The following is a 16,837-nucleotide window of genomic DNA, read 5'->3' as shown; positions in this document are numbered from 1 at the left end:
TGCAATTCAGTGATTGAAATTTCAATCCTGCAGTACTCTCAGCTTTTCCTCTTAAGTTCATAGTAGCCTTCCCCTTGCTAATATCCGTGGCAGCTGAGATTGCTCCCCAGCCTCCTTGACATAGCCAGCAGCTTGCAGGATAAAGAACTTGGACCTGAAAGTTGTGTGTCATTTAATTGTAGCAGTTCGTGGGCTTGTATAAAGGCCTGCTTTATAATCAGCTTGACTTCATTTTAAACAGACAAACAAATGCATTTTCATCCTGGGAAAAGCTCTGAGTTTCAGAACAATCACTTTCCTTGTCACAGTGGCACTCAGATCACTCTGAATCATCCTTGGACTCCCTTTCCTATCAGTAGCCCTTTTGCTCTTTGTTCACATACTAATTTTCCATCCTTGCTAACCCTGGGAGACAGGAGGAGACAAAAGCACAGCCTCACAGCTGCTTTCTGTCACTGTAGTTTGAGACAATCAGAGTAAGTAGATCTGTGCTCTGTTGTAGTTTCACGCTTGACTACTGTGGTGAATGATTTAAGGTTTGTGTGCCATGGAAGGAGGAAAGTAAAACTAAAGACTTCCTAGATCGACAGTCTTTTACACTGGCATACAACAGTTGTTTGGTGCAGCATGTGTTTCCCATCCCTTAAAAGACTAGATGTAAACAAATTGTTCTACAAACCTGTCATGTCTAGGAAAAGGGAGACTAATAAAGGTGAAAGAGTAACTCCAGACTACTGAGTCTCAGGGAAATCACTATAGCAAAACTGGTGGAAGGGAAGCAAGGAATAATTTTAATTATGGAATGTCATATATCAACATTTGTCTTTGCTCTGTATTCAGAGGACTTCAGAGAATATTTTCTTAATTAAAAAAAAACCAAAAAAAACCCAAAAAACCCAAAAAACATTTGTGGAGAGTAGTAAAGAAGAAAACCTTAATCCATTGGAATTGGACGCAGGAGATTTGGTTTCAAATCCTGATTTTCATGGAGCTTTGTCTTCCCCTGGCTCATTTGCTGAGTGCCAGTGGGGGCATTGCTGTTAGTTACAAAAGTTACCACTGCATACTCCTAAACCTACAGCCTTCCATTTTGCTGCTGCTTCCTTCAGAATTTCAAAGTACATCGAAGAGGCCCCCTTTAGGTACTGGAAGGTGCTATAAGTTCTCCCTGGAACCTTCTCTTCCAATATGATCCTTCCTGTGTGTTACTCATTAAACTACAGTGTGTTGCACCTTGCTGTGAGAGTAATTGAACAGGACGGGACTTCTAGGCCAGCCTTGAGAGTTCATTGGATATGACCAGACTTTGAGTGTATCACACTATCTGTGAATTTGAAAATGTGGTAGTTCTTACTGAATGTAATTCAGTACAGCATCCCATTTGCCCTGCATTTCTGTTCCTTAGTGTTGAATTGGCTATCACTCAGAATAAGCCCAGCTTTCCCCAGCCCCTCTGATATCTGAGGCCAGTTGGGATACAAGGGGAGTTATTTTTCTGCCAAATTTAATACAACAAAAAAATTGGCTGTATTCTTAAAGTGACAGGGTGTCAGAACTGATCCAGTAGCACAAAGTCTCACTCCCCTGTGGAGGTACTCAGTCTGTGCTCAGGTGTGGAGCCAAATTAGACAAAAGGTAGAGTCCAACATATGCAGCAGGGAGAATGTGAAATGCTGGGTTAAATCCATGTGGTCTCTGGGTGAATAAAAGACTGGAAGTTAGCCTGGTTTGCTGGTGTGGTCCTTGGCCTAGTGCTCCTGAGGACATGCTGCTTCAGCATCAGCATTTAAGAGTTTATAGTTCTTGATTCCACACTAACTGAGGAGAGAGTTCTTCTGTAACAACTCCGACCACCACCCACAAAAGCTTTCTGTCATGAAATGTGCAATGTCTAGTAGCTATTAAAACAACACACAAAAAAAGCTGAGAAGCTCCAATATTGAAACCTCTCATGCTGAAGACATGTCACTGGTATGCTGCACAGAAATGTTATGCTGCCAACAAATGCTGTCCCTCCCACCCTGACTGCCATGTGACTCATTATTTGAATAACAATTTTGTACTGCTGTACCCAGGCAAACATAAAGGAAAACATCTTAGTATCTTGTAATACTTGTTTGTCATTGGTTATGAGCATGAATAAATGGGTGTGTTGCACTAACAAGAGAGAGCAGCTACCCTGCAGCATTTTAAGTGGTTCTCTGATACCCTACAGACGTCATGCAGGCCCTCCTGTGCAGTAAACCATGCCAACACCATTGTTACTTTTGCAGTATTTGGTGCTTTCCGCCCAGTCTCTTGGGCATTCTGCTCATCACAGGAAATGGCTGAAAATGCTATATATTCACTGACTAAATACTTGTGGTTTGGTTTAGAGGTTGGGCCAGCCGCTTCTAAAAATATATTGCTTTCTTCCAAAGAAAGAGAGCTAGGGCTCCTGTTCTTTCCTTTTCAGAAGCCCCTCCACCCTTCCACACTGCTTGCAGTCATTCTAACCTCTCCTTTGTCGTTTAGGTGTGGTTTGTGGGCAGCTTTGTATTGTTTGGGTAATGCAATGAATGCTCATTTACTTAATGCCTGCTGTTTGCCTGTTTGTAGGGATTTTTCTAACTCAGCATGTACAAGCTGTTTGAGGGAGTAAAATCAGAGCAATGAAAGCCTCCACATGGGGAAATGCAGAAAAGGAGCTTAATTCAAGCAATTTTTAGATACAGTGAAGCATTGAACCCCACCAGCAAGCTTTCTGAATGCAAGGAGTTTAAAAGGTCTAGGTATGCACAGTAACTTCCTGGGGGTGGTTTCCTAAGGAGTTAATAGCTGTCAGTAACAGTAGTTCGTCTACCCACCATGATAACTGAGCCCGTTTTCCCAAGGCAATTTCACAAGCAAGATTTTATACTCTCTGTCATCTACCTATTCTAGACACATTCCTTTGGATTGCAACCCTTTTGGGTTGTATCCATTTCCTCACACTGTTCCAAAGGTCATTGAGAGATAATCAGCTCTGAATTACCATGAGCAAGAGCAGCTGAATAGGCACAGATTCAATTTTACAGTCTTTATGAACTTCCTCCAAGTAAATAATCTGTCAAAGCCAAGCTAGTGAAAAAATTATTTCCCAAGTTAGATGAAAGGCTTGTCCAGAAACACAAAGAGATTACAGCAGTCAGTTGCCCTCTCAGTGACAATTTAAGGTCATAGTCGCCCCAAATTGTACCACTACAGTACTGTGGGCAGTCGAAGCTTCAATGTCAGAAACATCTGTAAAAGTGCACTCCTTACCATGAAGTTCTGACAAAATTCCTGTGACCTTTTCCACTGCTGGTGCGGGATAGGGATTCCTGATGCTTTGGGAGCAATATAAATACAGAGCTATTCCAGTTAAGAGTGTGTTGGCACATGGATGGCAGATCACCCTGCTGGCTGTGGGCAGAACTGAGTCCGTGAAGGCTCCCGCGGCTGCTGCAGCCAGAGAACACGGTTGGTGTGAGTTAGGCAACCCATCCAGCATTAGAGAGCTGTCGTCCCCTGCCTCTCGCAGGATGGGGGAGCTCACCCTTTCTTCACTTCTTAACTATGTATCTCGAGGCTCGTGGCCACAGAACTGTTACGTGTAATCAGAGATTTTTATCGCAAATAACCCGTTTTTCTGCTCGTTAGGCAGATGAACCGCCCAACTTCCCAGCAGCAGAGGGCAGCAATATAACCCCTGCCAAAGAGGATGGTTTAGTGCTTTATGAAATACAAGCTTTTCACATGCTCATTCAGTTTGTTTACATTGTATAATTGTTCAAATATGAAGAAGCTGTTCATTCTTTCCTCCTTCCCTCCCTGTGGCTCAGCACCCAGGCTCTCATATGTTACAACTTTCTGATGCTGCAGATGGAGCACAAGATGTTGATGACTGGCTTCTCTTCGTGGGCTACAGAACCGATGCTGTGGCTGGCTACGCACCTCCACTGCTGCTCCTTTTGCTTCTGACTTTTTCCATAATTGAGTACATGCAATAGACTTTGTGCCTGAATCAGTACTACAGTGGAAACAGGTTTTGTTTCCTAAATTTTCGTTGATTTTTCTCCCCAAAATATTACTTCATGCGTCCAAATGAATGCCTGTTGGCAGTGCCAGTGATGAGCTGGGGTTTTCATGCACGTGTAACTGCTGAGATACAGGCTGCCTGCCGGCTTTGGTGGCCATTCAAAAGAAACATCAAGAGACTTTCCCACGTGTTGGCACGGATCGCCGGAGCTCCCGGCACGTGCAAGGATCGCCCGGGGCTTGTCGCCGGTCGCCTGATGTTGGGTGACTCCCAGAGCTCCGAGTTCCCCAGAACACGATACTGTGAGAAACTCAGCTTCTCTTCCGCTGCATTTTACTCGGCTAAAAATAGCCGAGTGCGGGTGCTCACCTGGTGCCCGCGGCCACGGCCGCCCGCCCGCCGCTGCCGCCGCGCAAGCACAGCCCAGCCCCGCTGCCCTCGGCGGGGGCTCCGCGGCCGGCGGCGCTCGCAGGGCGGGCCGGCCCGGGTTACATAACACCGCCCGCCGGGCCGGGCCGCGGCGGTGAGGGCGGGCCCTCCGCGCAGCCCCCGGAGCGGCGGGGCCGGTGCCGCTGCCGGGCCGCCCCAGCGAGGCTGAGCGAGCGCCCGAGCGGCCGCAGCGCGGCGGGGGAGAGACAGCGCGGCCCTGGGGCTGCCCGCGGGGGAAGCGGCGGCGGTGCCGCGGCGGTGAGTGGGACGGGGCCTGCGGCGCTGCTCGGGGCCTGTTGCCGGTGCTGGGGGGCTGCGGGAAGGACCGGCGGCGAGGCGGCGGCGCCTGGGACTGCACCGTCCCGTCCGTCCCGGCGGGCGGGAGCGCGGCGCGCTCAGGGCGGTCGGGCTCGGCGGGGCTCGCTGTCAGCCCGCCCGGCTCCAGACCCGCCTCCTGTTGCTCGGCGCGCCGGGGCAAAACTCCGCCGGGACAGCCCGGTGCCGCTCGGCCCCCGGGCCGGCCGCCCGTGTAACGGGGGTAGCGGCACCGCCGGGGCCGCAGAGCGGGAGCGCCGGCAGGGCTTGTCCTTACCAGGACAGCTCCCTGGGTACTACGAGAGCTCCCTGTCTATTCCTAATACGCGTAATATCGCAGCTGCAGTAACCGCAGCGTATCTCCCGAAGTAATACACGCTAAACGGGGTAAGCCTTTTATTTAGCTTCTCTCAGAAAATCGCATCTGCGAACGAGTGCCAGCCTGGTTCAGCATTCATCTGCATTCTGCAACTTTTCTTTCTCTGATGTCAGGCTCTTGCCAAAGCCGGTTGCTCAGCGTTACTGTCACATTTCTTCATCTGTAGGTCCCTACTGCCAGGACTCTACTGCGGTTTGCAAGGTCCTTGTTCCTCTTCTCCCTTCCCACTTCTCTCCCCTTCAAACCTATTAGATGTATCCTAGCTTGGCTCTGATTCCCCTTTAGGGGGTCTGACCTTGTCTCACATTTTCTTCCTAAACTGATAGAAAGTTTCATGTTTTTCTGTTATAAGAGCAACTTAGATTCTGTGCAGCTTCTGTATGTAAAGTTCCCCCACACCCCAATGTATGGTAAGACTGGTTTCTCATACACTCTTTTCTGCCATCTCTCATATTTCCAAATCCTTATTGTTTTGGCCTTGAGTGGGTTTAGATCTTTGTCCAGGAAAATTTAATTTGTAGAAATAGAACTACTCAAATAGGCTAACAGACTGAAATCTGCAGCAATTATGCATGTATATGATGACTAATTGTGAAAATTATGGTTGCAAGACACTGCTTTATTTTGCAAGTTCATCAGAGTAAGGATGCCTGTCTTCTTTGCCTCAAATCTAAGCCTGGCTGTCTTGAACCATTAATGAAAAATAAAATCACTATGCTATTCTTACCACTTCCCTGCTGCTAGTTTTGGATGTTACTTTTCAGCCCTTGGCATGGTGCATGTCATTTGAAAATCTTTGTACACAGTGCTTGTTTTCTGGGGAAAGAATTTTAAAAATGCCACAAAACTTTAAAAGCTGATTGGTTGCCTTCAAATGTTTTCCTTCTTTTCCTGAAAGTGTCTCAAATCTGCGGTTGTTGAAATGCACATAAGCTTGGCACAGTCTCTGTGGCTGCCAAATGTGTGAGCCAGTTGGATCTCAAGGAAATGTAACTTATTGCAATCAGTCCTGGGGAGTCTTTTTGTTCCACAAGAAACAAACATGTTTGGGTGAGTCACAGTAACATTGTTCCATACAAACTAGCTGTCAGGAAGTGGAGTCTGACAATGCCGATGGTCCCTCCGTAAAAGCAGCTTTCCTCTACACCCAGTGCTGTTTTCATGTTGTTTGTGAATCATAAGATCCAGAGTCCTCTCAAATTCCCAAGGAAGCCAGAATTAGCTACCATTCAGGGTGCAGTACTGTGGTGCTTGCCTCTCTTGTTGTATTCCTTCTGATAGTTCCAGTTCTTCCCTTCAGCCATATTTCACTGCTCCTCCTTTCCCTCTCATCTTGGCTAAGACTTGTACCATACTTCCAAGTCTGTTCCTGGCACATATGTCCTCTGTGTGGCCTTTGTGCACAAACCTCATTGAAAAGATTGTCTAGCTTTTCTTTGGGAGTAAGCCATTTTTTGTGCTCCTCCACTTCCCCGTGGCTTACAAATCATCCTAAAAACTGTTGTATACGCTTGTGGATGCTTGGCCTCAGAATGTGGCTGTACCTGCCTCCACATGACTTTGGAGAGCAATTCCACTGCCTGAGGGGATGCTCCACACCTGCATCGCAGCTTCAGAAAGACAACTGGCAGAATTCTGTTGGAAACAAGGTTTTTTGCTATCCCTTAGTATGTGTATACGCATGAGTCTTGGTATGTGTCTCTTTTGTAATATTTTTTTGCTGTTTCCCAGTTTCAGCTAAGTATGACGTGAGGAGAACAGCTCCAAGGTAATTAAGCTCCTGCAAATTTTGTAGAAACGGGCCAACAGGGAAAAGCAAGTCTAAAATCAGACACTTGCTAGTTTTCCCAAGTTTTTAGCTCAGTGACTGGGTGATACATTCGTATGTGACAGCCTCCATTTGGCAATAATATATTTGGTGCAAATGAAGCTGTAAAGAGCAAGGGAGAAGGATCTTCTGGGTAAGTGCCCCTGAACTGGCATCTCCCTTAAAACTTCAAAGAATACAAATAACGCTGATATGATACATTGCATTTTGAACATGGAAACAGAAAGTCTTGGTGCAGTTCAGTGTATACTTTTAATCAACCAAGGAACACAGCTCTCTAGGACATCTGTTTTCCTGAGTTGGCCTGGTCACAGAGTGCTTTGTTTTTACATCCCTGCATCTCCAGGGCACAACTCCTGTCTTTGTTCTGCCAGGCACACATTTGTACAAGTACAGAAGGGCTATGATCTCAGCTAGTGTCTTTAGATTTATTTTGACAAAATTGGCTAACAGTTTCAAGATTCCCATCATATGCATAATGCCCATGAAATCAAGCAAAAGCAGTGGTCATTCATCCTGGCTCAAAATAATGTGTTCTGGTGGGACAAATCCCAGATCATTTGTAATAATGACAAGATACTGGATTTCTGTTTTGATTTGGGTTTTCTTAACTGTTAGTCCCTGTCAGCAGGATTTTTGTGGCACAGCTTTGACCTGTCCTCTCAAACTTGTTTTGCCATATAGACAGGTGCAATGGTGTCCTTAGAAAGGGTCCCCATATAACTGGATCATGTATGTCCACTTGAGGATTTTGGGCCAAGTGTGAATCCTGGTAATTCAGGCATGTGAAAGGAAAAAGCCACATTGTGACAGGAAAAATTCTTGAGCTCCCGGAATGTTAACAGCAGGTGTTAACTGGCAAGGGAGTTTTTAGCTGGTACATCTCTGTATGAAGACAAAGGTACCAGGCACCTGAGATCAACAGGAATAAATACCAGGTCCTTCAATACCTCTTTGAATCTGGCTGAAAATCTTCTCACTGTCTTTGTAGCGTAGTAAGTGGAATACTCTTATCCCTGAAGGAAAATATCTTTTAGGGTAGTGCTTACTGATGGTCAGTAACGTCTCAGCTTCTTCAGGCTGCAATTCTGTGAAATTAAAACATGCAAAACAGGTGGTCAGGGTCCCTTTTGGTCATGCAAGTCTGCTTTGCAAGCAACTGAATGATAGGAATTGTGCCTTTAGTTAATATTGGTTAAAGTAGTCTAAAATGACACAAGGAAAACTGAAAAGTGTCGTTGTGTCATCAGTTGCCATCAAATGCAGTGTTTAAAGTTCAAAACAGCCTGATATTGATTAGTTATAGGCCCCAAATGTCACATCCTTAAATTTTGGTCTGAAATACAATTTCATTGCCTGAGGCTGACATTGGCATATGCAGACTTTTCTTATAATACTTCTATGACTAGCTGCAGTGTTGTCAGCATCAACTTAAACACAGTCTTGTTCTTTTGTTTGAAAGTTTACTCTTCCTGCTTGTTCTCTAGTGTTTGTTGAGGGCATAACAGTCAGAGTATTAGGGAAATGGAGTCTTTTAAACTGAAAGTGGAGATCCTTACCTAAGGACCACTCCTTACACACTCTTCTGCAGAGCTGGAGCTTCAACTCAGTCCTTGCCTTCCACAAGGACTGATGGCTTTACAACATGCTGTCTTTGCCATCCATTGCCATGGATTCACTGCTTCACAGACTTAAAGTCTCATGAACTGTTGCTTATCATATGTTCCTGTATTGCTGATAAATTGCATCACAGGATGATACTGCCTGAATTACAAAAAAACTGCTCAGAGAGTAGAGCCCTGGGTAATTTAACTTCAGGTATCTGAAGTGGCCCCACCTCAATGCTGAGAAAAGGATGGTAGGTCTGGCAGGGGCGGTGGTTCTCACTGACACACCATATCAGGTTAATAAGCAATCTTTGACATCTCTCTCTGTGCACACAGCTTAATTATGTTTCAAGGAAAGTGCATTGATTTCAAGGGGGTGTGGAAACATTTCTTTCCCTTAGACAGAACTGACAATGTCTCTGGTGTTACAAGCTTCTTTTCTATGTTACACTTAAAAGACATGGACTTGATATAAAGCCCTTCATATCAAGGGGTTTCAAGGGAATTTCTGCTTTGACTATAACAGGCTGAGGATTACAGGGCAGTCTCAGCCTTGGGATATCACTGAACAGGTGCATAAAAAAACATACTGGAAGAAATTAAGAGATAGCAGGAAACAGGGAGAACCAGAAGATTGTAATTTGATTTGAACTCGGGTATCAAGCTGTGGCTTGCTTGTTTTGTTCTTGATTAGTGTTTATTTAGTGGTGTTGAAAGGCGAAATAACTGCTGTTAGAGTTGTGCTATGCAGAAAGCCTTTTGAGAAACGTGACAGGAATACTTGGGAGCACAAGCTGAGTGAGAGGCCCACGTGGGATAGCTTGTGCTGTTATACGTAGTAGATACAGTGCCTGTCACCAGGGAATCCTAGACACACTTTACATAAGGCGACATGCTGCTCCCGTTGTGGTTGGTAATGATTATAATAACAGTAAGAGTAGAAGGGACCTACAACAATCACCTGGTCCAACTGCCTGACCACTTCAAGGCTGAGCAAAAGTTAAAGCACATTATTAAGGGCACTGCATGCCTCAAACACTGACACAGGCTTGGGGCATTGGCCGCCTCTCTAGGAAGCCTACTGCAGTGTTTGACCACCCTGTCAGGCAGGAAGGGCTTCCTGACATCCAGTCTAAACCTCCCTTAATGCGCCTTTGCTTCCACAAGTTTGCTCTGTGACCTTGAAGGAGCGTGTACAGTCAGAGGTTTGAAATGGGACCAGTGATGTCGGATGCTTTGTGTGTGGGGTCTGTCACAGATGCTGCTGAGAGCACCAGTGTCTTCATCTGTGAAATGGGACACTAACATCTTATCTCATAGGGTACACTTGATGTGTGTGGCAGCTGTGTTGCAGGTACCACGTGGGAGGGTGTCACAGGTGCAACAGAGTAAACCACCCACGGTGGATCTGGGTACTTGGTTTTATTTAAAAACCGAGATTGGAGTTTTCACCCTAAAAGATTATCTCACACACTGACTCGCCTACTCACTCATCTGGACTGACACAACAGCAATAATAAATTAAACTGTGAAAAAAGTGTAGGGGGTACTTTTGGCTGTGTTTTCTCTCCACCTCACATAGAAGTGATATGTGATTTAAAGCATTACATGCTTGTGTTATTTTCCTGCCATTATAATGAGGCAATTGTATCACAAAAACATGTGTTGTCTCTGACTGAGGAGCAGTTTGAGAGATGCAACAGCTGGTCTTTATCCAGGCTCTGTACCCCATTGTTGGTGCAGCCTGAAGAAGTTCAGAGGAGCTGAAGGTGAAAAGTGTACAAGCTCTGATGTACCCACTGCATTTTCAAGTCAGCATGTGAGAAAATATACCCCTGCCTTAAAGTTTCTGTGACCAAATAAAAGAAATCATTGAACCTGTCAGTTCTTCCCCAGGCTGTATATTTCCTTTAGCTTAGATGACTGATTTCTCTTAATGCAAGAGTCTTTGCATGAGCACTCGAGTCTTTGGTAGTGTTTGTATGAATGGCAGATGACAGCAGTTGGCAAATGTAGGTGATGTTTCTTACGTAAGTCAGCAGAATTGGTCTGTAGATGCAGCAGGGTAAGCACAGGCTTTGTGTGAAGTATAAGACTTTAACACTGGCTAATAACACTGGCTCAGTAGACACCACAGACGCGCGTTAATTTAGATCTTAAGATTAAGAGAGCACCCAAGGAAGAATTTACTTGTTACCTTGTCTTTTAAGTCCACAGGAGTCAAGGTAGAAATCTTGGCTCTGTGACAGTATTGCCCCTGGCTTTACCAGAGCCTGGGATTTTCCTTTGTATTCTCAGATTATAAACCTGCTGACTCCATTAGTTGTGCTGTTGGTGTGAAATGCCAATCCATAGAAAATGTCTGCAGCCTAACAAACAGGAAAAGATTTCAAGCTTCTTTGGGTTGTTTTTCTTGTTTGCTTGCTTGTTTTGGGAGGATGTTCTTTTGATTGGTTAGTTTGGTTTTTTTCTACAAGACAAGTTCCTGTCTGGGATGGAGCTACCAGCAACCCTAAAGGTATTTTCATCTTCAATGTTACTTTATTTCTCCCCTCAGGTGTTTGCTTGTCCAGCTATTGCATATTGTGATAATACAGGTTGCCCAGAGAGGCTGTGGAGTCTCCTCTGGAGATACTCAAAAGCCATCTGGACACAGTCCTGAGTAACATTCTTTACTAGGGGACCCGAGCTGAGCAGGGAGATTGGATTAGATGAACTCCAGTGGTCCCTTCCAAGCTCAGCTATTCCATGAATACCTCATGATGGAGGAGAGCTGGTGCTGTCATTCTGGTCTGCAGAGTGAAATAGTATTTGCTGTCTGATGAAAGAGCTGAAGGTGTTTATAAAAACCATTTTTATAAGTAATTACATCAACATGTTTAATCCCAATACTTAAAATGTCACAGCCCTTTTTTTTTTTTTTTAAAGTCCTTTTGTTGTTGAATAGTTGTGGTTAGTCAGTGCTGAGCAATCTACCTGGATGTGCTTCAGTGCTCCGCAGGTAATTGTTTTCTATAGCGCCCTTCCTATGTCAGCTATCACTGGTATTTGTGAAGTCCTGTTATTGCTACTAGCAGGTTACACCTTAGTTTGGGGATTTGCAAATAGGTGTTTTTCTCAGTTAAGCAACTATATCGGCAGCTAACCCACTTCTTGATTCTTTTAGTCTTGCTCAGATCAGATCTGACATTTCTCAGAGTTTGGTTTGGTGTGTGGGTTGTTTTTGTTTCTTTTCATGCTAACTGGTAAATCAAAATCCTTTTTTTTTTTTGTTTTTCCATGCTGAATGGAACAGAGCATAATGATGACCTAAGCCAGACCTTTAAGATGCTCAGCTTGCCAGGTGGGACACCTGAATCATTAGGCTGTGCATAATGATTAGGTTCTGCATAATGATTCCTTATTTACACAGGGTGAAACTGTGTAAAACCAGAAAGAGAGATCAAGAGCTTGACACCTGTCTGTGCTATCCTTGCCAGTACCTCCAAGCCCAGTACTTAGGACAACCTGATTTCTTGATGGGTGTTTCCTTTCTGAAAAGTCCTTCCACAGCAATTCCAAACCAGATTCCTTGGTGAGTAGGAATTGCATAGACAGTCCCTTTATCCAATATTATTTTAATTCACAACTAAAATATAGTTAGAAATATGATCTTCCCCAGAAAATGGAAATGTTGATTCCCATACATCCCCAGGCTGCCTTTCCTGTGTAAATGAGAGAGCAGCTTCCAGCTCTGGCCTTCCTGTGATACCAACCTCCACCAATGCTCAGCAGACTTTCATGGGCTCTTTCATGCTTTTCCTCCCAGTCTTGTCCTCACATGTAATCCTTCTCATATCCATGTCATGGCCTTCACTCAGATTCCTCCTTAAAACGTTTTTGCTGCAATGCCTATGAGATTTGGCCATGGTTAGGCAGCTGCTGCTCTGCCTGTGGCTTTTCATGCTAATACTGCCTCAGTGCTCCTATGTGCGTCCCCTCTGTCTATATCCATATTTTGTTTGTATCCATATTCTGTTTTCTTCTGCTTCAGCAGTATCCTCTGAACTGGGGATGCCTGTTTACTCCCTGCAGCATGGTGTAGGGCTGGTTTACACCTAGGACCCAAGCTTCTGCAGAGTAGTAAGAATATATAACACAGTTGCCATGGTTGAAGAGAAATTTTTATCCTGCTGCTCTGTGTCGTATCTGAGGGGTTTCATAGCTCTTTGTCAGAGCTGAGACAGCACTTTATAACCCTTGCAACCCTGCTGCAGTGATGACATCTGTCTCCTGAGCAGTTAGTGGACAAATACATCACTGGCTGCTTGAAGATGCAGACAGTTAGTGGGCAATGAGGCCAGTCTGCCCAGAGTATCACTTACAGTAGGTTAATCAGTGGGGCAGTGTAGTCATTTAACTCCATGGGCTGCACTGGCTTTGCAGAAATGTTTCCTTTGCAGTGCCCATGGCCTCCAGGTAATCTAAGATCATCCAGCAGATGTTACAAGAGTTACAGCTACAACAGATGTTACCACAGTTCCAGATGTAACTGAATCCATGTTTGAGCATAGACATGTCAGCCCAAAGAAGGGGCCATTCAAATGCTTTCCAGTGCCATAACAGAAATAATAGTTGGCCAGAAAAAACACTCTTTCATCCCTTGCTGAAACTGGAAATGGACTTCTTTGTATGGGAAAGAAGAGAATGGCAGGTCAGATGTTGTGGGAACATCTGGAATATTTTGCTGAACCTGGTTTCCTTTAAAACTATGGAAAAATATAAAATCAAGTTTGCTCTAAAAGGAATTATGCCCAAGTGGTAATGTGGTATTTATATATTTTAGATATTTTGTGATACTAACTTACAGAAAGTTTTGTGGGGAATGCTGCATTTTTCACTATTAGTTTGATCCCCTCATTGCTGCCTGTAGCTTGTGGCTGTCTGTACTCACCAGGGGAGCTCCTTTGCCTTCTAGATTAGTTATCCAAAGAGACTGATTCTTACCTTGTTTTAGAAGCTGCTGTGCATAGCTGATGTTAGCCACATATGCTCTGCTTCCTCAATACTACTAGTTTCAGTGCTTTTTAAAAATTATTTATTTAATTTTTTTTAGCAGGACTGTGGCAAATTTGCAGTGACTATGGATACACCACGAGAAAGAGAACAAGGGAAAAGTGATGAAGGGGATCACTTATAGGCATTTAAAACTCCACCATTCAAACAACACAGTTTTAGAATAACCCTGATCTGACTTTCAGATAAGTGGTGCAATATCCAGTTTACATCCCCCAGCCATGGTATAGTTTAGTCTGCAGGCTGATGTGTTTTGAGATGTTCTTATCCTGATGTGTTTTGAGATATTCATATAGTTCTAAGGATTATTCATGTTAGCAAAAGGCCAACAAGACAGTTGGAAAATAGCTGGTATTTCAGTTCCCTCTCTAGAGGTACCATCAGCATTGCTAACTCTTAAGATGTTCCTCCTCTTCTGTCCCTTGGGGATTTTTTCACCATTGATGGCAAAATTCTGGTTGAATTCTGTGTTTGGTTGGCTATGCTGAGGTCACATGGGGGTAACAGCTCCACTGAGGCTTCTGGTCTTCAGTTAATTCTCTGTATTAGCAACTTCACAGGGTTACCTTGATCAACATTTTCTATTCCAGTGTTGTTCTTTCACCTAGATTTTCATCCATCTTTGTTCCTCTCTTCAGTTTTTCCCCATGCTCTTCCCTTTTGCTGCCTGATTCCGAAATGGGTGCAGAGGCTCATAGTTTTATCCCTGTTTGTATCTGTAGCTTCTAATTTGGAGGTAGAATTTGAACCAACTTTCCCCCTCATATTTTGTTTTCCCTAATTTCTCCACCTCTCCTCCATATTTTTGTTGTAATTCTAGAAATGCTGCTCAGTGTAGCATAAGTTATGACACACGGCAACTGAAAAAGTAGAGAGATTGTTGGCCTTATGGACTTGTTTTGGATTTACACCAGCTTGAGTAAGTGGCACCTGTTTTGGTCCTGGAGTGTATTAGATCTACACCATTAGGATGATGCAAATGGTAGTGGGGTGGGTAGACCAAACCAGTGTGTTTTATTGAATGTCTAAAAGCAGATGTACCCAGCAGGATCTTAATTAATCAACAGAGAATGCTGCTTTATATTTTCCAATAGTTTGGGGAATTAGGAAGGAAGAATTCCTCATGTGCTCCGTCATAAGAGACAGCCAGTGTCTACAAAGTGTATTCCATTCAGCCAAATTGTGCAGCAGAGGTATTTCCTGAAAATATCAGCTAACCTCCTTTTTGTCTTGCACGATTGTAACTGAGAGCAGAATCTAGATGAGTGTGTCAGTCTGTGAAGGGAATCTCCTGCTAGAGACCTTGGGAGTAAAAAACAAAGTGGAAGATAAAGGAAAATTACTATTATGTTAGAGCATGAGTTAATGATTTCTAAAATCTCAGCTCTGACGTACCTGTCTGCACTTCTAGTTCTTGCTGGTCTTCATCCCCTGTGTTCTTGACTAATTCCCATTCAGCAAACATCTGTCAGGCATAATAATTTCAAGCATTAATCCTTACAGGTATTAACCAGCTTGTTAGTTGATGACCTGAACTAGATAGTTTCGGGGGATTATTGCTATTTAAATCTCACCTACATTTTAAACAGTGGCAACATGCCCTGCTCTGCGTTTCTTTTCTTTCTTTTCTTTATTTTTTTTTCTGCACTGATAAATCTTTGGATTGTCATCTCCTCTTTCACTCCCGCTGCATGGGAGGAGGCAGAGAGGAAGTTCTGTGCTTCCTCCTGCATTAGTAAGGAGGAAGCCACTGGTTTCTCTTTGTGCCAGACTTGCTCGTGCTGCCAACTGTGCCAAATCGCTGTTCTAACTCCCAGTGGATGCCAGGCTGGATTGTGGTTGCCATGCTGGCAAACCCTCGGGGAACTTTGATGGAATCACCACAGACTTTTACCTACCCTTTTTACCAGATTTCCCAGGATTTTGGTAAGGTTTTTACAACATTACTTTTATTTCATAATGTAGTGAGATGGTTGGACAGGCAGTCTGTCTGTATCTTTTGGCTCCTAAGAACTTTTGCACTAATTTTCTGCTTTGCATGAAATTTTCCAGAGACATGGAAGTGTTAAAGATATCAAGTGTATTGAAATTTCAAGTATTTGAATTCTAGTGAAAGGGGAAATAGAAGTCAGTGGCCTGCTGCAGGAGAGCCATGAGTGAGGGTTCTGGCAGCACCCAGCCGGTGAAGGGCACCAAGATGAGCCCATTCGCGCGCTTTTCTCTGGAGCAAGCCCACACCTCCCCTTCTGCCTGGTGCCAGCACCACAGGGTGCTGGGGGAAAGGATGGGAGGGCCCAAGGTTGAGGGCCCAGTGCAATGAAATAAGGCCTGATAAATTGTTTTGTGAGCAGCAGGCCAGGATGGGGAACTCCTTCATGTAAGCCAGGAGAAAGGAAGCCAAAATATCCCGACTGTGGTGTGCACCAGAAGGGCTGGAGATAAGTGACAGTGGGTGAAGTTAATAGAGAGAGTGTCTGTTGGGAGCCGGGAGTGTGGCTGGCACTCAAGACATGCTATCAGCTTTTACAGCCCCAAAATGTTTGCTGAACTGGGACTGCTGAGATCCCTTCCCTGAAGTGTGGGTTTAAGGTTGCATATATAACTGTTGAAACATGACCCGGAGGTATGCAAAAGGTAAAAAAGGGGATTAAAGAAATTCAGAATTATTTTTTTTAAGTAGGGAGTATAGTTTGCACAAACACTGTTGCTTGCATTGTGCTCATTGAACCCAGACAAGGTCATCGAATGCTCTGCTCTGTGGTGGTTCAGCAATTAGAGTCAAACACATTTTTCTTCAGGAGGATAACTGGCTTCTCCTGTTTTATGAATCAACCTTTTTCAAGGTACCTGCTGAGCCCTGATCTGTAAATTGAAAGGGAAATAGTGGAGAAAAATTTCAGCAATATGAAATGCCTATAAAATACAGCAAGTGTTTGTGTTATTTTTAGAAGATGGTTTTGGAGACTAGTGGGGAATTATTTTTATTTCTTTTAGACCAAAGTTGAGTTTGTGCCATGATGTCTATTACTCCTTGTAGAAGAATTATGTGTTACTTGGGTTAAACAAATCTATAGCTTTATACCTTTTCCTTTTTCAAGTGTTTGAGAATAGGTAGTGCTATGACATGTCTGCCAGTGTGTGTGTACAATTCCTTGGCTGATATGGACCCCTGTTGCTGTAAATGT

The 16,837-nt window shown here is 44.2% G+C and overlaps 1 protein-coding gene across 2 annotated transcripts in view; it reads left to right on the top strand.

The window, feature by feature from the left end:
* Positions 1 to 4,635: 4,635 nt before the first annotated feature.
* Positions 4,636 to 16,837, top strand: part of SYNE3 (spectrin repeat containing nuclear envelope family member 3) — a 65,446-nt gene continuing 53,244 nt past the window's right edge. The window contains exon 1 of one of the 2 annotated variants that reach the window (XM_082284257.1): positions 4,636 to 4,726. Coding sequence is in view for 1 of the 2 variants with exons in the window: in XM_082284256.1 (XP_082140382.1) it covers positions 6,122 to 6,212 (91 nt within the window). In the remaining variant the exon portion in view is untranslated. Of the gene's footprint in view, positions 4,727 to 6,102; positions 6,213 to 16,837 lie in introns of those variants that run through there. The other variant, XM_082284256.1, reaches the window with a different exon arrangement.

This window comes from Coloeus monedula (assembly GCF_965178545.1).
Source record: "Coloeus monedula genome assembly, chromosome: 6".
In the NCBI taxonomy this organism is placed as follows: Eukaryota; Metazoa; Chordata; class Aves; order Passeriformes; family Corvidae; genus Coloeus; species Coloeus monedula.
Note: the sequence above shows the minus strand (reverse complement) of the source record. Positions and strands in the feature narration are given on the sequence as shown.